Source organism: Gossypium hirsutum, chromosome A02 (genome assembly GCF_007990345.1).
Source record: "Gossypium hirsutum isolate 1008001.06 chromosome A02, Gossypium_hirsutum_v2.1, whole genome shotgun sequence".
Classification (NCBI taxonomy): domain Eukaryota; kingdom Viridiplantae; phylum Streptophyta; class Magnoliopsida; order Malvales; family Malvaceae; genus Gossypium; species Gossypium hirsutum.
Window position 1 is genome coordinate 2,450,375 of NC_053425.1, and position 23,298 is coordinate 2,473,672.

Here is a 23,298-nt window from a genome sequence, read left to right on the forward strand (position 1 = left end):
AACAACTCAAACTTAGATAGAAAAACATAATAGATATAAGAAACTTGAGATTTTACAAGGATAAAGAAACAAACAAAAATTAACAGGAAAATGTTCTTGATATCAATTCCAAGATGCCTCCTATTTTGAAACTAAAGGTTGTTTATAAAGATTTGGGAAGAGGAAAATGACAATGCAAAGGAGTTGCTAGTAATAAATTGCCAGGCTCACTTCTTTGTCATCTTTTGGAATCATTTTTTACATATTATTCGATGACTTCTTTTGTTCAAAGAACGACTCCCAAAGCTAAAAATCAAAGAAAGTTGATTGAATATCTGCATCTTGTACATTTATTATAGAAATTTCAACTCCAAACTCCAAGTATGTTAAAGAGATATGACCCAAACATGAAAATGTGTCAAAATTGTCCACAATGTGAAGCTTATAAATTTTTCTTTACTTTTGGATTCTCCTTGATGCATTTTAGCATTGGTGTTCCAATATTTGAATAGATCTTCAAAATCCCTTTCCAATGATATAAAGTATACTAGAGTCTTGGAGCTCGAGAAATGATTGGAACACTAAGTAGTGTTCTGATTAGAAGTTCTGAATGTGTCCAAATTACAAATTTTGAATCTTTGGGCATTGAATTGCCAATCATCACATTGGATCAACTTTAGGCTAAGTGTATTTAATTTCATGGTTCCATGACATATTTCCAAACCTATTTTACTTGCAAATGCCACATGAAATATTTTATTAAAACTAAATGTGTGAAAAACACCACCATGTTTACAATGCAAACATAAACAAGAAAGTCAAATCAACTAAAATGAATTTAAAACATATAAAAACACTAAAAAAAACTAAGTAAATGTAAGCAAGATATGGTCCAAAATAATCATATGATAAAGAGTCATTAAATTTCATACTAAAATGAATTTATTGTGTGTTTCTTTAAACACACATTTGTGTTTTAAATTTGTGACTTTTACATGCAAACACGTGTGATAAGATTTTTAGTATTCTTTAATCTCATTGAATTTCAATTGATTTGATAAAACTTGAAGGAAAAAAAGAGAGAAAATTTTGGAATTGGAGTGCATTTTCTAAAGAAATGAAAAAACATCTTCATTGATGACCAAAATTCAAATAGGAAATTTAAATATGATTCTTTCAACGAAATTGTGTACAAGATCTTTTTGGCTTGTAAAAGGGGATTTGTAGAAGGATAAGTCCTATATGTGCTGCTAGAATCTAGTGTATTCGTCTTTGTATACTTAAACATTTTTAACGAATTAGTGTAATAAAATATCAATTAAATACATTAATATCTTTTTGTGTATTATCTTCAATGCTTTTTACGTGCAAAATAAAAGATGAATAAATATTGGCTCATTTATTACTAAACTTTTAACTAATACTAGGTATTATTATGTGGTCGAATTACGGAAAGACACTTAAATTAATAGATAACTTAAACATGTCTTTAATCTAATCAGAAACAAACATAAACCAATTATGCTAAACCCCTGTTTCTTAACAGCTATGTACTACAAGCATTATTATGCAGTGACTCAAGAATTACTTGAATTCCATGTTGTGGCACAAGGGAGATAATAGGTATTGGTGAGTGGACATAGGTGGGGGAGAGGGAAACGGTGTAACGTTGTAGAATCATGGAGAGAACAATCTTGGTTTCTATCATTGCAAAGGTCATACCAACACAAGATCGAAGTCCCAATCCGAAAGGGGAAAATGCAGCAGCGTTGTAGTTGGTAGCTTTGGCAATCCCTTCGGAGAATCTCTCCGGTTTAAAAAGATGTGCATCATCACCCCACAAATAAGGGTCACGATGAAGTCTGCTGTTTAGAACCAGAATATCTATATTAGCAGGCAAGACTAGCTTTTCTAACTGAACTTCTCTTGCAACTTCTCTTGGCAGGCCATTTGTTGGACCATACAATCTTAGAGTTTCGTTGATGATCATAGACATCTGTTTGAAAAATAGAAATGTGTTAGTGTAGCGATCACAATTTAAATTCTTGGTTTTATAGTTTACTTACCGTTTTGAGTTTGGGGATGCCTTCAAGATGCGGATTTTGGTTACCAAATATGTCAATCACCTCTCTTCTTGCTTTTTCTTGCCAATCTCCATGGATTGCCAAATGTAGGACTATCCATGAAAGCAATGAATTAAGAGTTGATTGACCAGCAAAGTAGATTGTTTTGCATTCACCTACCAAGTCTTCTAATGAAAGCTTGTTTTTATCGTTCAAATCATGATAAGCATTTACAAGTAATCCCAAATAATCATCACCGAAGCTGTCAGCTTCTCCACCCACAACTTTGTCTTCTCTTTTCTTAATTATCTCCATCACACAATCTTGTATGCCTTTTTCAAGTTTTTCAGACTCTAGCAAATCAGCAGATTTCCATAATTTGCTGTGAAAGCAAACCAAGGTCAGCCATATATAAGGAGAAAACTATATCCATGGGGATTGAGAACACAATCAAGGAAAAACATGGGATTAACAGATTTAGAGGGAACATACTTAGTGAAAGGAATCGTAGTCTTGGAAATATTTCGGCTCACAAGTATGTTCAACTTTTTGAGCATGACAAAAATCTTCTCCCCTTCCAAGTAATTGCTACCGAAAGCTGTTTTTGATATCACTTCTGAAGTCAATAATCTGAATTCTTCGAATACTTCAATCTCTTTGCTTTCTTGAGCTTTCCACTTTTCTAGCATTGTTTCGACACTAGCAATTATTGTTGGAGTCATGTTCTGCCCAAACAATCCTCCAATATGTTAGTGCTCTGATTATATTGCAGTACTCTATGTATAATTACAACTAATTTATATATTTCAAGGATTTACCTTTAGCCTTTCCCCATGGAAAGCTTTATCGGCCAGCTTTCGATGCTTTGCCCATTTTCCCCCCTCAATGAACGCAAGCCCATTTCCCAACAGCTTCTCACCAATATCTGAAAGCTTCCTTTTTGGAAATTTTTTTTCACTATTTCTTAGAACCTTTTTGACAAGTTCGGGGTCTGAAATCACCAGTTCAGCTCGAACACCGCTCCAAGAAAGATAATTCTTCCCTAATCACATAAAAGAAAAAAGGATCTATCTTTTCTTGGAGCCATAAAATAGAAACCATGATGAAAAACATGCATGGATCTTACCATATCTGTTGATCCAGGTGTAAAAATGTGGCTGTACTTTGGGAAATATATCATCTGTTAAGGCCAAACATTTGCTTGATGCTTCCATTCTCATTTTGGTAACTTGTTTGTTGTTTCCATAGATGAATTTGTAAGGAGGTCCTTTGATTCCCTGCGAATTCATCATATGTTCTATACGGAGAGGTATCCACATGTACTCATAAAGGAACTTTATTAAAGCTACGAGGAAGAAACAACATGGGACAAGAATTACAAGCTCCATCAAGCCACTCTTTTTTTTCTTCTCTTACCCCTGAATCCAGATGTTCCATTTGTATTTATATTGTGATTTCCATTTTGAACGAATACACATGAATTATGAGGATATCATATTTTAAAATTTAATGTTTTACTTAGTATTTACATTAAAATAATAATATTTTTTTAAAAAATTGATGGTTAAATTATATTTTTTAAAGGTTAAAACTAAATTTAGCTAAAATTAATAATGACTAAAGAGAAAAGATTTTATGAAACAGGGTGTCACGTCATCATATATCACTTTCCAATTACTTAATGACATTTCAACAATTTTTTATATGTCATTAATACATAATTTTGGTAATTTTTAACCTGAACCTTGCACTTGAATCCTAAATCTCGAACCCCGAACCTCAAACTCAAAACTCTGAATCTTAAATTAAAATGCCAAATTCAAGATTTAGGGTTGAAGATTCAAGTTTAGGATTTAAGGGTCGAGTTTAAGGTTTAAGGTTTGAGTTTGAGAGTTTAGAGTTCAAAATTTAAGTTTAACAAATTACCAAAATTATATATAAATAATATAAAAAATATTAAAATATTAGTTAATAATTAGAAAATGATACAAAATGACGTGACCATCTTAATTGATAGGGTTTTTTACTAAAATAGGACAAAAAAATAAAAAAAATGTCAAAATAATACAAAGCAAAAACTATGTACCAAAATGGTACATTTGGGGTGGTGCCGCCTATGGCAGAGGCGTGACCACCCCATGTCAAATCAAAAATTACTGTTGCTGTCTGTCAAATTGTGGCACAGGACTGAAATGTAATAATATAAAATATTTAGGGACCTGTTATGAATTGTTTCATTTAGAATGGCTGCTGAAGAAAAGGAGAAAGGGTGCTGCCTAACATTGTGGCAGCACCAAACTTTAAATATGGCTAATTGCCTTGTTAGCCCTCCTTATTTATTATTTTCTTTTTATTCCCCTTCAACTCACTATATTGTTTTTAAACAAGCCCCTAACCTATTTTTGTAGTTAAATAAGCCCTTAACTTATGGTTTTTACTCATATTAGCCATATTTAAAGTTTGGTGCCGCCACACTGTTAGGCGGCACCCTTTCTCCTTTTTTTCAGCAGCCATTCTAAATGAAACAATTCATAACAGGTCCCTAAATATTTTATATTATTACATTTCAGTCCTGTGCCACAATTTGACAGGCAGCAACAGTAACTTTTGATTTGACATGGGGTGGTCACGCCTCTGCCATAGGCGGCACCACTCCAAATGTACCATTTTGATACATAATTTTTGCTTTATATTATTTTGACATTTTTTTTATTTTTTTTTCCTATTTTAGTAAAAAACCCTATTTTTTTCTCCTTTGCGTGTAACACGTTGAAGAAAAAACTTGCCAAATAATCTGTATCCGATTGCAGCCCCACATAAAGTGGGAAACATTATTGCAAGGAACTTTGACAAAAAGAGCAACTTTACCAAGTGGGCTTATTTTAAGAATTTTATTTTAAAATTTTTAAATATAATTTAATATTAAATTGAAAAAATAATAATAAATATATTTATAAAAATATTAAAAATTAAATAAAACTTTAATTGAAATGATAAATATATTAAATTTATAATATTTTAGGTTAAAATATAATGAATCATATTTTTCTAGATTTTATATTATTCGAAATAACAAAAATCCCTACAATAATTTTAGGATGTATTTCTATCTTGTTTATTTTCTAATAAAAATCAATAAAAAAGTTACAATTGTTTAGATTTGAACAAATGTTACTAACATTTATAAAATTATCTTTTACTAGTTCAAACAAAGTTTTATTTTGATATATTTATACTTTTCAATGTTAAGGTAAACTGTATTAGTAGTTACCCAATTATTAGTAAATTTTTTTTTCATCACTTAATTATAAAAAATTACAAAATTATTACCCAACTATTTAATTTTGTCCTTTTTAGTCACTGGTTGGGGTGACATCTTTTAAAATTCACATAATAGAAACTTTAACCTTCAACATTTCTACATTGTGTTTATTTAGTCTTGATTCTAAAAAATCTAGCCCTCCATACTTATGCATTATGTAATTTGATTTTTTCTTTACAATTTTACTTTTCTTTGTGCCCATTTCACTTAAAAAGTAAAAAATATATATATTTGCTAAATTTGATAAAAGAAATACAAAAAATAGAAACACCTAAAATTTTAAGGTAATAACTTTCATACTATCATTTGTAAATGTTGAGGGTTGAATTTTTTTTAGATTCAATACTAAATTGACATCATTTATAAAGGTTGAGGGTTAAAGTTGCTATTGTACCAAATTTTAAAAGCTACCACAGTTACCCAACTAGTGGCAAAAATGATAAAATTGAATTTGTAAATGTCTTATTGATGTAAATAATACAGGTTCAAATTCAATCACATGCAAATTTTTTTATTGAATTTTATTAAAAATTAAAAGACTAAATATAATTTATTTTAATTATGAAAAGATATTTCTATAATTTTACTAACTAAATTGATGCCCGATTGATTCGTAATAGTAATTCAATCATGAACTTAAATTATTGTATAAATATAGTAAAAAACACTCTTACAATATAATAACTTTGTATGTAAAAGAATATTTTAATCACTTTCTGTACATAATCTACTACTAACAAAATCAAACCCATCAGTCCCTCTACCCTGTAATCTAATTTGGACAACTCTTTTTACATTTATAACAATTAGTTGCTCATTTTAATATTATATATCTTATAATTTTGAAAGGGTTAAATCAAAATTTTATCATTTTTAAAGAAATTAAAGTATAATTTTATCATTATTAATTTAAAATTTTATAAATTATAAAGGATTTAAATTACAATTTTACTATTTTAGGGCATCCACTACGCTTCACCACTGTAGTTGCTCATTACTAGACAGTCCCCTAAATTGCCTTTGGTTCCTTTCCTTCCAAACCAAATAAACAAAAGAAGTACAAGCTAGATTCAAGATACGGTAAGTAAACTCTTCTCTTTCAACTTGGTTCAAGCCCATTGAAGTTCTTGATTTTGTCCATAACATCCTTCTGAATATGATAGAGATCAAGGGTACTTTTCCAAACTATCTTTCAGAAACTACATCCATAGAACAAGTGAACTCTTGTTTCCATCTCCTTGCAACAAAGTTCGACATTCCTTTAGCATCTAGAACAACAAGTAAACACTCCCAATTAAGAGACTTAAAGGCTTTTTGAAGGTCGATCTTAAAAGCACATCTGGGGGAGAGAGTACTTCTACAATAGCCTTTGACTAATTCATGTGCCAATAACTTGTTATCAATGATGCTTCTACCTTGTACAAATGTACTCTAACGAGAAGAGATCATGGGAAATATGGAGAGTCTTTTAACCATTATCTTGGTAATTCACTTGTAAACCATTGAACAACAAGAAATAGGTCTAAAGACTTTAATAGAATTAGGACTTTGACACTTGGGAACAAGAACAGCAATGGTAGAATTGAAAGCAGGGAGAATTTTTATGTTTGGAAGAAGTATCTTACAATGAAATCTTGCCCAACAATAGACCAAGCTGCTTTGGAAAATAGGGATGAATATCCATCAAGGCCTAGAGCCTTGTTATTACCTTGCTCAAATATAACATCTTTAATCTCCTCATTAGTAATTTCCTTTACCAAATTTTCCCGAGCCTCAGCTGGGAGAACATACTGTAACAATTCTTCTACCACTGCCTTTGAAATTCCGAGGTAACATGCTAATCCAATGCGGATTCACCAACACCCAGTCCAACTTTTTTTGCTACAAACCTCTCCTACTGATTGTTAGTCCATGTAAAACCAGACCTACTGCTACAAGCATGATCTTGAACTTCCAAATTGTCTAGGCAAATTTGAAAACCCTCATACCAAAGGTAATCGAATGGGCACCATCAAAATTAGAGCTCTCCTCAGGTCTGGCAATTACATTGAAATCTCCACCCCCCTCCCCCCAAGCAACCAGAGACTAGAACCAATTAATTATTTACTTCTCTCCAAGTGAGCCCACAAATTCCTTCTCAATCTACCATCATTGTTTCCATAAACAGCAATGAAAAAGATCTTTCTATTCTTGTAAAGAGTACTACAAGATAAAACATTGGTTAGTAACAGCTACCAAAACTAGACGAATACCCTCCATCCAGAGAATCCAAAGCCTACCAAATATTAGGAGTTGCCAAGTATAGTGCTGATATTTGATAACTTTTGTCTTGTTAATTAAAATGATTAAATTTGTAATTGTTTAATGATTTTAATACTTATGGAAAATAGTATGAAAGGGTATAAGCTACGTTTTCAGTTCATATTATGCGGATATCTTACATAATTTAAATAAATTTTGTTTGTATATTCATTAATTATTATTGTGTCTCTTTCATTCTTAACGTTATTGACAAATTAAATTTTAGGCGTTTGTTACAGGATTATTCATCGATAAAAGAAGTAATCAATAGTGATTATTTTGATTATCCAAAAAGTATGAAAAGATTGGTTGTTATGCATTCGTTAATAATTATTACCAATTTATAATAAAATATTAAAATTATCTTTACATCAATGATTAAACCTATAAATCGAAACTGAAATTTTGCATTCAACTAAATTTTCAACGTATCGATTTTTCTTAAATTCTAATTGTGATTTTCTTTTTACATAGTTTTAGTTTTAGTTTTAATTTTAATTTTAATTTTCCTTTTCAGTTAAGACTTAACCCTAATCATTGCTATTTAAAAAAATATATTTTTAAATAAAAAATTATTTTTGTTAGTCTCAACACCAATTCTTATTGAGCATAACATTTATAAACCTAAGACTAAATTTGCAAAAACCACAACATAAACATTAGCATATGCCAACCTCTGTTTAAAAACAATAAGCCCGTACACGTATAAGGGAATGCCACAAACACTTGCAATGTAACTCAATCCATTCTTAATAAACAGTTCTACAGGAACCTGCTCGAGATGAATCCATACAGGGAACTTTTTCCAAACCAAAATCCAATCATTTCATATTAGTTTCCCTTTCTCACAAAATAACAGGCTTATTCTGAAGATGCCAGGGACCATGCTCCAAAAGTAGTCTCCGGCTTCAGCATTAGAAAATTTGAACAATAAAAGATTATTCCCGTCAAGACTCACACAAACATTTGGAGACCTTCTAAGAAATTGCCCCATTAAAGAGTACTGCCAAACTCGAATCCCTTCCTCAATTACCCCAGTTGGAGGTTTAACCATTGATTGATCTATCATGACTCCCTGGTGGAAAAAATTCAAGGGTTTGATCCGACATGACCCCGAAAAGACCTCTCTAACGTGTCAAGTTTGTTTGAACAGATTGTTCCATGTTCTCAGAATTACCAAAAAACAATCAATGTAAGAAATCTACAAAAAATAAAAATTTAAAGAAACAATGGAGAAATTTAAAGACCTCTCCAATCTGTCAAATTTGTTGGAACAGATTCTTTTTACTTGATCAAGATTTTGGCAAATTTTCTTCGTTTCCAAGAAAGGCTCTATTAGAGCTACTAGTTGAGTTTGTAAAAATTTTATTCTTAAAGGGTTAAATTGTACACTCCTTCAAACAAATCAAAATTAATCTGAAGACCAAAGAGGCCATAAAGCAAACCCCAAAAACTCCATAAACACAAGCAGCGTTTGCAGCTTCAAAAAGCACAACAAATCAACCCCTCCCCCCTATCTCAACAACACACCACACCAAAAAATTCACTCATCAAGTCATTTGATCTTCAGCAAAAGACCATCTTGAACAAAATAATACACCAACGTTAAAGAGCATCCATCACCATCAAGCCAAGATCACACCTTCAATTGGTAAAAAATAAGAACTCAAGACCATCTAGTTAAGACTTATGACCAGAAAGCCACTTAAATGGAAGATTCAGTCCCCATCAAAAATAAAAGAAGGAAACCTTAAAAGTAACAATGGAAAACAATTTCAACTAAAACCAAAAGCAAATTTTATCATTGAACGACTCAGTACATATAATAAAATGAAAATCACACTGACACAAACATTGCGAAAGGGAAACACAACCCATCAACATTTATTGAATTAAACATAACATTTTGCTGCAGATGTCACTCAAGCTGGCTCATTTTTTTATCTTCATCTTCATGTTCTTCTCCAAAATGAAACTAGCTTTGGCCTTCTTTCTTCATGTTTTCCTCAAACTCCTGTCAAACAATGATATATACAAATGAATAATGAGCCAAACTACATTTTAAACATATGTGTAAATAATCATAATAAATAAATATGTATGCATTTAACATTTTCTAAACAGGTTCACAAGCCAAGTCTTGTTAAGTCAAATCAACCTAAATTCATAAAATTTTATCGATCAATATTAATCGAGCTACTTCAAAAGAATATTATTTATAGGTAAACAGTTTAATTATTTATTATTGATTCAGGTTTATTCAAATTTGAAAATCTCTTATCCAAGGCGTTTCTAGTTAATTATTTTGAACCCATTTTATTAATTAAAATTTTAAAAAATAATAATAAGGAAAATAAGAAGTAAAGACTTACAGGACTGTAGATGGAAAGCTTGGCAGCTTTGGCCTACCTCACGTATCTCATAAGATCTTCATAAGTGTAGAATTCTTGCTCAGTGGCTGGACATAAGTAGGTCTGCAATTTTCTCAATAATTGTTATTGTTAATTAATCCAAACAAACTGTTAAAATTAATTAATCCAAAAAAAATTTATATTATTTAAGGACAACTCACATTCCGACACATATTATTAAACTACCGTACGGGCTATGATGTCGCATCTAATAGATGAGATGAACAACATATCCAATGCTGAGTTCATTAATCCAAATTATTTGATGACTCAAATATACCATATTTTTCTGTAAGAACTATCAAATATAAATATACATATACTTATATTTTATACCATATTTTTCAATATATACCTTGACTTCAATACCATTTTTGAACTTGGTATGCGAAACCCAACCTTCAGGGATAGGACCAGGTGAGTCCTTGTTGTCTTTCTGGTCAGCCATTTCCTGCAAAATTTCAAAACCCCAAAAATAAAACTCTCTGAATAAACCTTTTGTCTGCACTGTGCATCTAAAAGAGGTAACCAAAGGGGATTATATAGCAGTCTAGAAAAAAGAGAAAAACATGGGTTAGAACACACGTGCACTGTGTTGTTTTGTCAAAGAAATAAGAATTGGGTTTGCAGGGAAGCGAGTATAATGTGATGTTTCTGTTTCATTTTCCTTTGCTTGGCTGGTTTTTCTGGGTTCATTCAAGAAATGACAAAATTAAATAATAGCAGACCTTTGGAGTTTGGTAAGAAGAAAAGACAGCCGTTTATTATAAAATAAAATAACAGTCATTTTATCTTGAAACAAGAGAAAAAGGAAAAAACAGCCGTTTCAATATTTGAGAGTTAATTAGGTTGGCTAAATTAATTCTATATATGGTAAAAACACTGAAGGTTTCCTAGTTGGCAACTTTAGTTCTTCAAATTTTTTTCCTAATGTTTTCAAGTGGTATTTAAAAAATTAAAATATAAATAAATAGGATATGTTGGAGATTTTTAACACTATTTTTGAAATTAAAAATCATCAATCAAGCATCAATTGAGTCTTAATTTGATTGGCATAGGCATTGTTGTTAATGTTGGATTATAGATAATTTTAGACATTGTGTCAAAAAAGAAAAAAAAAATTATTTCTAAGGGGTAGCTAGTCCAAGATACTAAAAAACAAAGTTTGATTTTAGAAAAACACCATCATTTTGAGAATGTACACGCGGTAGAAAAATTAGGATTATTGACATGTTTAACTCAGTCCATATAATGTCTTTTTCAGGAGGTAAAGAAAATGCATCTCACGTGCGCCAATTAGTGGGAATGAGAGGACTAACGTCTGATCCCCAAGGAAAAATGATCGATGCGGTAGAAAAATTACGCCAATCTATTGAGATATGGTTTGCAACAAGAAATGAATCCTAATTTTAGGATGATTGACCTGTTTAACCCAGTCAATATAATGTCTTTTTAGGAGCTAAAGGAAATGCATCTCACGTGCACCAATTAGTGGGAACGAAAGGATTAATGTCGGATCCCCAAGGACAAATGATCGATGCGGTAGAAAAATTACGCCAATCTATTGAGATGTGGTTTGCGACAAGAAATAAATCCTAATTTTAGGATGACTGACCTGTTTAACCCACTACATATAATGTCTTTTTCATGAGCTAAAGGAAATGCGTCTCATGTGCACCAATTAGTGGGAATGAGAGGATTAATGTCTGATCCCTAAGGACAAATGATCAATGCGATAGAAAAATTACGCCAATCTATTAAGATATGGTTTGCGACAAGAAATGAATCCTGATTTTAGGATGACTGACTTGTTTAACCCAGTCCATATAATGTCTTTTTCAGGAGCTAAAAGAAATGCATCTCGCGTGCACCAATTAGTGGCAATGAGAGGATTAATGTCGGATTGTGATTTTCTTTACATAGTTTTAGTTTTGATTTTAATTTCCCTTTTCAGTTAAGACTTAACCCTAATCATTGCTATTTAAAATTTTTTTATTTTTGAATAAAAAATTATTTTTATTAGTTTCTACACCAATTCTTATTGAGCATAACATTTATAAATCTAGATAAGACTAAATTTGCTAACACAACAACATAAACATTAGCATATGCCAACCTTTGTTTAAAAGTAATAACCCCATCCATGTATAAAGGAGTGCCACAAACACTTGCAATGTAACTCAATCCATTATTAATAAACAGTTCTAGAGGAACCTGCTTGAGATGAATCCATACTGGGAACTTTTTCCAAATCAAAATCCAATCATTTCATATTAAATTTCCATTCTCGCAAAATAACAGGCTTATTCTGAATATGCCAGGGACCATGCTCCAAAACTAGTCGCCGGCTTCAGCATTAGAAAATTTGAACAATAAAAGATTATCCCCGTCAAGACCCACACCAACATTTGGAGACCTTCTAGAAATTGCCCCATTAAAGAGTACTGCCAAACTCGAATCCCTTCCTCAATTACCCCAGTTGGAGGTTTAACCATTGATTGATCTCCCTGGTGGAAAAACTTCAAGGGTTTGATCCGACATGACCCCAAAAAGACCTCTCTAATGTGTCAAGTTTGTTTGAACAGGTTGTTCCACGTTCTTAGAATTACCAAACAACAATCAATGCAAGAATTCAACAAGAAAGAAAAATTTAAAGAAACAATGGAGAAATTTAAAGACCTCTCCAATCTGTCAAATTTGTTGGAACAGATTCTTTTTACTTGTTCAAGATTTTGGCAAAATTTCTTCGTTGCCAAGAAAGGCTCTATTAGAGCTACTTGTCAAAGTTTTATTGTTAAAGGGTTCAATTACACACTCATTCAAACAAATCAAAATTAATCTAAAAACCAAAGATGCCATAAAGCAAATCCCAGAAACTCCATAAACACAAGCAGCGTTTGAAGCTTCAAAAAGCACAACAAATCAACCACTCTCCCCAACAACACACCACATCAAAAAATTCACTCATCATGTCATTTGATCTTCAGAAAAAGACCATCTTGAACAAAATAATACACCAACGTTAAAGAGCATCCATCACCATCAAGCCAAGATTAAACCTTCAATTGGTAAAAAATAAAGACTCAAGACGATCTAGTTAGGATTTATGACCAGAGAGCCACTTAAATGGAAGATTCAGTCCCCATCAAAAATAAAAGAAGGAAACCTTAAAAGTAACAATGGAAAACAATTTCAACCAAAACCAAAAGCAAATTTTATCATTGAACTCAGTACATATAATAAAATGAAAATCACACTGACACAAACATTGCGAAATGGAAACACAACCCATCAACATTTATTGAATTAAACATAACATTTTGCTGCAGATTTCACTCAAGGTGGCTCATTTTTTTTATCTTCATCTTCATGTTCTTCTCCAAAATGAAACTAGCTTTGGCCTTCTTTTTTCATGATTTCCACATACTCCTGTCAAACAATGATATATACAAATGAATAATTAGCCAAAATACATTTTAAACATATGTGAAAATAATCATAATAAATAAATATGTATGCATTTAACATTTTCTAAACAGGTTCACAAGCCAAGTCTTGTTAAGTCAAATCAACCTAAATTCATAAAATTTTATCGATCAATATTAATCGAGCTACTTCAAAAGAATATTATTTATAGGTAAAGACAGTTTAATTATTTATTATTGATTCAGGTTAATTCAAATTTGAAAATCTCTTATCCAAGGCATTTTTTGTTAATTATTTTGAACCCATTTTATTAATTAAAATTTTAAAAAATAATAATAAGGAAAAGAAGAAGAAGTAAAGACTTACAGGAGTATAGATGGAAAGCTTGGCAGCTTTGGCATACCTCACGTATCTCATAAGATCTTCATAAGTGTAGAATTCTTGCTCAGTGACTGGACATAAGTAGGTCTGCAAATTTCTCGATAATTGTTATTGTTAATTAATCCAAACAAACTGTTAAAATTAATTAATCCAAAAAAAAATTTATATTATTTAAGGACAACTCACATACCGACACATATTATTAAACTGATGTCGCATCTAATAGATGAGATGAACAACATATCCAATGCTGAGTTCATTCATCCAAATTATTTGATGACTCAAATATACCATATTTTTCTGTAAGAACTATTAAATATAAATATACATATACTTATATTTTATACCATATTTTTCAATATATACCTTGATTTCAATACCATTTTTGAACTTGGTATGCAAAACCCAACCTTCAGGGATAGGACCAGGTGAGTCCTTGATGTCCTTGTTGTCTTTCTGGTCAGCCATTTCCTGCAAAATTTCAAAACCCCAAAAATAAAACTCTCTGAATAAACCTTTTATCTTCACTGCGCATCTAAAAGATGTAACCAAAGGGGATTATATAGCAGTCTAGAAAAAGAGAAAAACATGGGTTAGAACACACGTGCACTGTGTTGTTTTGTCAAAGAAATAAGAATTGGGTTTGCAGGGAAGCGAGTATAATGTGATGCTTCTGTTTCTGTTTCTGTTTCCTTTGCTTGGCTGGTTTTTCTGGGTTCATGCAAGAACTGACAAAATTAAATAATAGCAGACCTTTGGAGTTTGGTAAGAAGAAAAGACAGCCGTTTATTATTTTATACAGTCATTTTATCTTGAAAAAAGAGAAAAAGGAAAAAACAGCCGTTTCAATATTTGAGAGTTAATTAGGTTGGCTAAATTAATTCTATATATGGTAAAAATACTTAAGGTTTCCTAGTTGGCAACTTTAATCCTTCAATTTTTTTTCCTAATGTTTTCAAGTGGTATTTAAAAAATTAAAATATAAATAAATAGGATATGTTGGAAATTTTTAACACTATTTTTGAAATTAAAAATCATCAATCAAGTGTTGATTAAGTCTTAATTTGATTGGCATAAGTATTGTTATCAATGCAGGAAGACATGAGTTCGAGTGTGTTGAAGTGTATTATCCTCTAATTTATAAGTTGGGGAGGGGTTATAGATAGTTTTAGGCATTGTGTCAAAAAGAGAAAAAATTATTTATAAGGGATGGCTAGTCCAAGATGTTGAAAAACAAAGTTTGATTTTGGAAAAACACTATCATTTTGGGAATGTACATGCGGTAGAAAAATTACGCCAATCTATTGAGATATGGTTTGTGACAAGAAATGAATCCTAATTTTAGGGTTATTGACCTATTTAATCCAGTCCATAAATGTCTTTTTCAGGAGCTAAAGGAAATGCATCTCACGTGCGCCAATTAGTGGGAATGAGAGGATTAATGTCGGATCCCCAAGGACAAATGATCGATATGGTAGAAAAATTATGCCAATCTAGTGAGATATGGTTTGCAACAAGAAATGAATCCTAATTTTAGGATTATTGACCTGTTTAACCCAGTCCATATAATATCTTTTTCAGGAGCTAAAGGAAATACATCTCACGTGTGCAATTAGTGGAAATGAGAGTATTAATGTCAGATCCCCAAGGACAAATGATCGATGCGGTAGAAAATTTACGCCAATCTATTGAGATATGGTTTGCGACAAGAAATGAATCATAATTTTAGGATGATTGACCTGTTTAACCCAGTCAATATAATGTCTTTTTCAGGAGCTAAAGGAAATGCATCTCACGTGCACCAATTAGTGGGAATGAGAGGATTAATATCGGATCCCTAAGGACAAATGATCGATGCGGTAGAAAAATTACGTCAATCTATTGAAATGTGGTTTGCAACAAGAAATGAATCCTAATGTCTTTTTCACAAGCTAAAGGAAATGCATCTCACGTGCACCAATTAGTGGGAACGAGAGGATTAATGTCGGATCCCCAAGGACAAATGACCGATTTACCCATTCAAAGCAATTTACGTGAAGGATTGTCTTTAACAGAATATATCATTTCTTGTTACGTAGCCTGAAAAGGGGTTGTGGATACCACCATACGAACATCAAATGCTGGATATCTTACGCGCAGGCTTGCTGAATTAGTTCAACACATTATTGTACGCAGAATAAATTGTGGCACCATCCAAGAGATTTCTGTGAGTCCTCAAAAGAGGACGCTTCTAGAAAGAATTTTTCTCCAAACATTAATTGGTCGTGTGTTAGCAGACAATATGCATATGGGTCCGCGGTGCATTGCCATTCGAAATCAAGATATTAGGTTTGAGCTTGTCGATCGATTTAGAGCCTTTCGGACACAACCAATAAATATTTGAACTCCTTTTACTTGTAAGGGTACATATTGGATTTTTCGATTATGTTATGGTCGGAACCCCACTCATGGTGACCTGATTAAATTGGGAGAAGTTGTAGGTATTATTATGAGGCAATCTATTGGAGATCCGGGAATGCAACTAACATTAAGAACTTTTCATACCAGCGGAGTATTTATAAGGGGTACTGAAGAACATGTACGAGCCCCTTTTAATGGAAAAATAAAATTCAATGACGATTTGGTTCATGCTACACGCACACGTCACGAGCATCCTGCTTTTTTTATGTTATATGGGCCTGTATGTAATTATTAAGAGCGAAGATATTATATATAAGTTGACTATTCCACCCATAGTTTTTTTTAGTCCAAAACGATCAATATGTAAAATCAGAACAAGTGATTGCTGAGATTTGCGCTGTAACATACACTTTAAATTTGAAAGAGAAAGTTCGAAAACATATTTATTCTAACTTAGAGTGGGAAATGCAATGGAATACTGATGTGTACCATTCTCCCGAGTTTACATGTAGTAATGTCCATCTCTTACCAAAAACAAGCAATTTGTGGATATTGTCAAGGGATTCGTACAAATTCAGTGTAGTTCCTTTTTCGTTCCACAAGGATTAAGATCAAATAAACATTCATTATCTTTCTACCGAACGAAGATATATTTCTAGATTCTCAATCAATAATGATAAAGTGAGAGACAATTTATTTAGTTCGGATTTTTCTGATAAAAAAGAAGATAGGATTTATGATTATTCAGAATTGAATCGAATAATAGGTATTAGGCATTGTGATTTCATATATTTTGCTATTCTCCACGAGAATACTGATTTATTGGCAAAGAGGTGAAGAAATAAATTTATTATTCCATTTTAATTTATTCAAGACCAAGAGAAAGAACTAATGTTGCATTCCCATTCTGGCATCTCGATGGAAATACCCATAAATGGTATTTTTCGTAGAAAAAATATTCTTGCTTTTTTTTATGATACTCGATACAAAAGAAAGAGATCAGGAATTACTAAGTATGGGACTCTAACTGCGTATTCAATCGTCAAAAAAGGAGGATGTGATTGAGTAGAATAAGCCAAAATACCAAATAAAAGTAGATTGATTTTTTTCATTCTCGAGGAAGTGCATATTTTATCTAAATCTTCTTCCATAATGGTACGGAACAATAGTATCATTGGAGTAGATACCCAAATCACTTTAAATACAAGAAGCTAAGTGGGCGAATTGGTCCAAATGGAGAGAAAAAAAAAGATTGAACTGAAATTTTTTTTAGGTAATATTTATTTTCCCGAGAAATGAGGTAAGATATCTCGACACAGTGGCATCTTGATTCCACCAAGAACGGGCAAAACAAACTCTAAAGAATAAAAAAATTTAAAAAAATTGGATCTATGTCCAACATATCACACCTACCAAGAAAAAGTATTTTGTTTTCATTTGACCTGTAACTCCATATGAAATACCGGATGGTCTAAATTTAGCAACACTCTTCCCCTAAGATCCATTTCGGGAAAAAGATAATATGCAACTTCAAGCTGTCAATTATATCCTTTATGGAAATGGCAAACCAACTCGAAGAATTTCTGACACAAGTATTAAACTAGTTCGGACTTGTTTAGTGTTGAGTTGGGACCAAGACAATAAAAGTTATTCCACTAAAGAGGTATGTGCTTCATTTGTTGAAGTAAGGAAAAATGGTTTGATTCGAGATTTCTTAAGAATGGACTGAGTGAAATCTCATTTTTTATATTATAAAAAGAAATGAACTATTAGGTTTATGATTAATTTCTGATCATAGGTCAGATCGTACCAATAAAAATCCATTGTATTCCATTTATTCCAACGCAAGGATTCAACAATCCTTTAGCCAAAATCACGAAACTGTTAATACGTTATTGAACAGAAATAAGGAATCCCAATCTTTGATAATTTTGTCATCATCTAATTTTTTTTACATGGGCCAATTCAACGATGTAAAATATCACAATATGATAAAACAGTCCAACTAAGAATTTATTGGGTCCTTTAGGAACAACCCCCAAAATTGTAAATTTTTATTCATCATTTTACCCTTTAATAACTCATAATCATAGATCAATAGTGAAATATTTAAGGATTGACAATTTAAAACAGGCTTTTCAAGTACTTAACTATTATTTAATAGCTGAAAATGGCCAAATTTATAATTTCGATCCATGCCATAACATCTTTTTAGGTTCAGTCAATTTGAATTGGTATTTTTCCCATCATCATTATCATCATAATTATTGTGAAGAATCGCCCACAATAATTAGTCTTGGGTAATTTATTTGTGAAAATGTATGTATAGCCAAAAGCGGACTACACCTAAAATTGGGTTAAGTTTTTATTGTTCAAGTTGATTCTATAGTAATAAGATCAACTAAGCCTTATATGGCGACTTTAGGAGCAACTGTACATGGGCATTATGGAGAAATCCTTTACGAATGAGATATGTTAGTTACATTTATATATGAAAAATCAAGATCTGGTGATATAACGCAAGGTCTTCCAAAAGTGGAACAAGTGTTAGAAGTGCATTCGATTGATTCAAAATAGATGAACCTAGAAAAGACAATTAAAGGCTGGAACAAATGTATAACAAGAATTCTTGGAATTCTTTGGGATTCATGATTGGTGCTGAGTTAACCATAGTGCAAAGTCGGCTCTCTTTAGTTAATAAGATCCAAAAACGTTTATCGATCTCAGGGGTTACAGATCCATAAGAGGCATATAGAAATTATTATACGTCAAATAACATCAAAAGTATAGATTTCAAAAGATGGAATATCTAGTGTTTTTTTTTACCCGAGGAACTGATTGGATTATTGCGATTTGTTATCGAGTCGTTTTATTGGGAATAATGAGAGCATCTCTGAACACTCAAAGTTTCATATCTTAAGCAAGTTTTCAAGAAACTGTTCGAGTTTTAGCAAAAGCTACTCTTCGAGGTCATATTGATTGGTTGAAAGGCCTGAAAGAAAATGTTGTGCTTAGGGGTATGATACCCACCGATACTGAATTTAAAGGATTAGTGCTCCGATCACGGCAACATAACAACGTTCTTTTGGAAACAAAATAAAAAAAAATTATTCAGGGGAGAAATGAGAGATATTTTCTTCCACCATTAAGAATTATTTGACTCTTGCATTTCAAACAATTTACATGATACATTAGGTCACTCTTTTATAGGTATAGAATTTCATGATTCTTAAGATAATTTGTTGTGGTTATTTAAGTTGTTAATTTGTTAATAGTGTTAAAAAGAATAATGAATAGAAAGTAATGGCTTGGCTAGTGGATAAATGACTAATCCCCAGTAGAAGAAAGAGAGAGAGAGAGAGAGAGAGAGAGAGAGAGAGAGAGAGGAAGTGCAAAGAGAAATGGAAAGAAGATATTAGAACATAAATTTGGAAGAGATGTTGGAAGCAGGAGTTTGTTTTGGTCATGGTACTAGGAAATAGAATCCTAGAATGGCGCCATATATCTCTGCAAAATGTAAGGCTATTCATATTAAAAATCTTAGTAGAACTGCTCTCTCTTTTTTTTTTATCAGAAGCTTGTGATTTAGTTTTTGATGTAGCAAGGGCAAACAATTCTAAATTTTTGGTACAAAAAATAAAGCCGTTGATTCATCCGCATAAGCTACAATAAGGGCTTGATGTCATTATGTTAATAAAAAATTGCTCAGCGATATTTTAACAAATTAGCCCACTACAGAAACGATACTCCGTAATTTCAGGGGCTTGAGAATAGAACAAAAGACGGGGGACTCAATCGTCTTCCGAAAAGAGATGCAACTATGTGGAAGAGACACAATTATCTCACTTGGAAATATATATGGGCAAGATTAAAAATATGACAAGATTGCCTGATCTTGTAATCATCGTTGATCAGCAAGAAGGATATACGACTCTTCGAGAATGTATCACTTTGGGAATTCCAATAATTCATTTAATAGATACAAATAGCGATCTCAATCTCGCAGATATTCTGATTCCAACAAATGATGACGTTATAACTTCAATTTGATTAATTTTTAACAAATTAGTAGTCATAATTTGTAAGGGTCGTTCTAGCTATTTACGAAATCCTTGATTAATAATAAGATAAGTAAACTATTTTTTGGAACTACATAAATCTATGGAATCAATTACTATATCCTGAATCACACAAAAGAGATAAAAGAAACTGTGAATATTGTGTGATTAGTTTCCTCGGTGTAAAAAATATTGCATTTGAGTAGGCAAGAGAAGATTGAATCAAAATAATTCATTTTTTAAAGTAAATTTCTATTTTTGTCAAAGGACAATATGAATGTTATATCATGTTCCATCAACACACTAAATGGGTTATACGATATCTCTGGTGTAGAAGTAGACCAACATTTCTATTGTCAATAGTAGGTTTCCAAGTCCATGCCCAAGTACTTATTACTTCTTGGATTATAATTGCTATCTTATTAGGTTCCGTCGTTATCGTTATTCGGAATCCACAAACCATCCCAATTGTCGGTCAAAATTTCTTCGAATATGTTCTTGAATTCATTCGAGATGTAAGCAAAACTCAAATTGAAGAAGAATATGGTCCATGTGTTCCCTTTATTGGAACTATGTTTCTATTAATTATTGTTTCTAAATAGTTTGGTGCTTCGTTACCTTGGGAAATCATTCAATTACCTCATGGAGAGTTGGCCCACCGCCACGAATGATATAAATACTACTGTTGCTTTAGCTTTACTCACGTCAGTAACATATTTCTATGCGGGTCTTTCAAAAAAAGGATTGACGTATTTCAGTAAATACATTAAACACACTCCAATTCTTTTACCTAATAACATTTTAGAAGATTTCACAAAACCCTTATCACTTAGTTTTCAACGTTTGGCAACATATTAGCTGATGAATTAGTGGTTGTTGTTCTTGTTTGTTTAGTACCTTCAGTTGTCCTTATACATGTCATGTTTCTTGGATTATTTACAAGTGGGAATTAAGCTCTTATTTTTGCAACTTTAGATGTGACTTATATAGGTGAATCCATAAAGGCTTATCATTGACTAGTTTTTATTTTTGAAATAGTGTAGCCCTTTTCTAGCTTAGCAAGTAATATATTCATATCTTTATTAGAAATATGGAGTTAGTTTACAAGTGTGTTGGAAGCATGTGGATAATTAATAACTGAAATTAATTTTATTACACATAAATATTACACAATACACTGCTAGTTTTCTACCACACACATGCTGCTATTTTCTTTTTCTCTCAACATACACACTTTAATTTTTCTTCTTTGTATATTACTAACCTCAGGCCTATTTATAGTTAATTAAACCAATTTAAAGGTTGCCTCCACACTCCATTCTTATCCCTTTAATTTCATGAAATCCAGTTGTTACACATCCATTATTATGGATAATGCTTCCAATCATGCCTAGCCAACTCATCATGTTTAGCCTTTAAGTAATTATTAGCAAGCTGCCACGTTACAAATTTTTCAAAGTTACAGGCTAATATTTTCCAACTTATCATGACCATGTTTAGCTGACCTTGAGAAATAGGATTGGCGTCTAACACTCCCCCTCAAACCGAGCTTTTCATTCCGAGCTTTTCTTTGAGTTTATGGAATATATCCATTTTCAAAGGTTTTTATAAAAATATCTATCAATTAATCTTTCCTTCTGCAGTAAATTAACTTCATATTTTTATTTCACTTGCTCTCAAATAAAATGATACTTTGTATCAATATGTTTGCTTTGATTATGAGACACTAGATTCCTTGCAAGAGATATTATAGGCTTGTTGTCAACACAAATTGTAATTGGACCTTCTTGTATGGTAGATAATTCACCCAAAATATTCTTCAACCAAATTACTTGACATATGCACGTAGCAACAGCCATGTATTCTACTTAATATGTTGAGAGGGCTACTATTTGTTATTTTTTGATGAACGTGAAAATGTTATGGAGCCAATCTGAAATAAATATCCAAATGTACTTTTGTGATCATCCAAGTCACTACTATAACCGCTATCTAAATAACCAACCAATTTTGAACTTTGGGAGTGTGTATAAAATAAATTGTGATCCATTGTACCTTTGAAATATCTCAAAATTCTCTTTACTGCAATCATGTGATCTTGTTTTAGCTTCTCCATGTATCTATTAACTAATCCCACTACATACATGATGTCTAGCCATGTGATAGTCAAGTACCTTAAACTTCCAACGATATTTTTAAAAAAGTCAGATTTATCGGCTCTCTAGTTGAACCAACACTTATTTTCATGTCTAGTTTTGCTGGTGTGGCTACTGGCTTGTAATATTTCGTTCTAAATTTACTTAATATATGTTCTGCATATGTAACACCCCCTACCCGTAATTATTGCCGGAATAGGGTACGAGGCATTACCAGAGTTTACTGAACATTTTCAGATAATTTTGAATTATTTATTATTCATATTTTGAAATAATCATAACGTCTCTCTATTGGGCCTTCGAAGCCCAAAGCATACATTATAAACCAGCTGGAATAAAATCGAGATCATAGAAAAAAAATTTCGCAAAATCTTAAATTATATTTTCATCTAAGTACTTACCATTTCAATGCTCCTTATAATTAAACATGTTACCATTCAATCAATAGCTTGGCACTTGTCTAAGCGTCAAACAACAACATTGTTAGTATACTTGCACATATTTCATATAAATTCAACATTGATATACCTATTTTCTCAACATATCACACTTGAGTTTAATAATAGTCTCAACTTACATAATTTCCTTGTATCAACATACCAAAGATAATTATATATGTACATGTCACAAAATATATTATTCTCTTCCTGTTTCTTCATAAGCATATATCATTCATTTCGTTATATCAATATTTCATGCACCATCATTTCCTTATATCTTATATATATTTATTTTGGTAATAGTTCGTATTAAACTTAACATAAATTAAATTCCATGTACCTATACTTATTTCATTTATCT

The 23,298-nt window shown here is 31.7% G+C and overlaps 1 protein-coding gene, 1 long non-coding RNA gene and 1 pseudogene across 2 annotated transcripts; 1 reads left to right on the forward strand and 2 right to left on the reverse strand.

The window, feature by feature from the left end:
* Window positions 1–1,425: 1,425 nt before the first annotated feature.
* Window positions 1,426–3,450, reverse strand: LOC107939839 (cytochrome P450 CYP749A22). Its single transcript, XM_016873224.2, has 5 exons — window positions 3,169–3,450; window positions 2,861–3,084; window positions 2,535–2,767; window positions 2,046–2,424; window positions 1,426–1,975 (listed from the first exon to the last, which is right to left on the reverse strand). Exons 1-5 carry the CDS (start codon window positions 3,428–3,430, stop codon window positions 1,526–1,528), a joined length of 1,548 nt encoding a protein of 515 aa, XP_016728713.1. The 5' UTR covers window positions 3,431–3,450; the 3' UTR covers window positions 1,426–1,525.
* Window positions 3,451–9,438: 5,988 nt separating this feature from the next.
* LOC107939847 (uncharacterized) lies at window positions 9,439–10,603 on the reverse strand. Its single transcript, XR_001695273.2, has 3 exons — window positions 10,432–10,603; window positions 10,038–10,139; window positions 9,439–9,679 (listed from the first exon to the last, which is right to left on the reverse strand). It is a non-coding gene; the product is annotated as an uncharacterized lncRNA (long non-coding RNA).
* A 10,011-nt stretch (window positions 10,604–20,614) lies between these two features.
* On the forward strand, window positions 20,615–21,357 carry LOC121214611 (ATP synthase subunit a, chloroplastic-like; annotated as a pseudogene).
* Window positions 21,358–23,298: the final 1,941 nt, after the last annotated feature.

Coding starts and splice junctions, on each gene's coding strand:
- LOC107939839 (XM_016873224.2), bottom strand. CDS start 3,430: ATGGAGCTTGTAATTCTTGTCCCATGTTGTTTCTTCCTCGTAGCTTTA. Junction 3,085..3,168: donor CACCTGGATCAACAGATATG/GTAAGATCCATG, acceptor TTATGTGATTAG/GGAAGAATTATCTTTCTTGG. Junction 1,976..2,045: donor GCATCCCCAAACTCAAAACG/GTAAGTAAACTA, acceptor TTTTTCAAACAG/ATGTCTATGATCATCAACGA.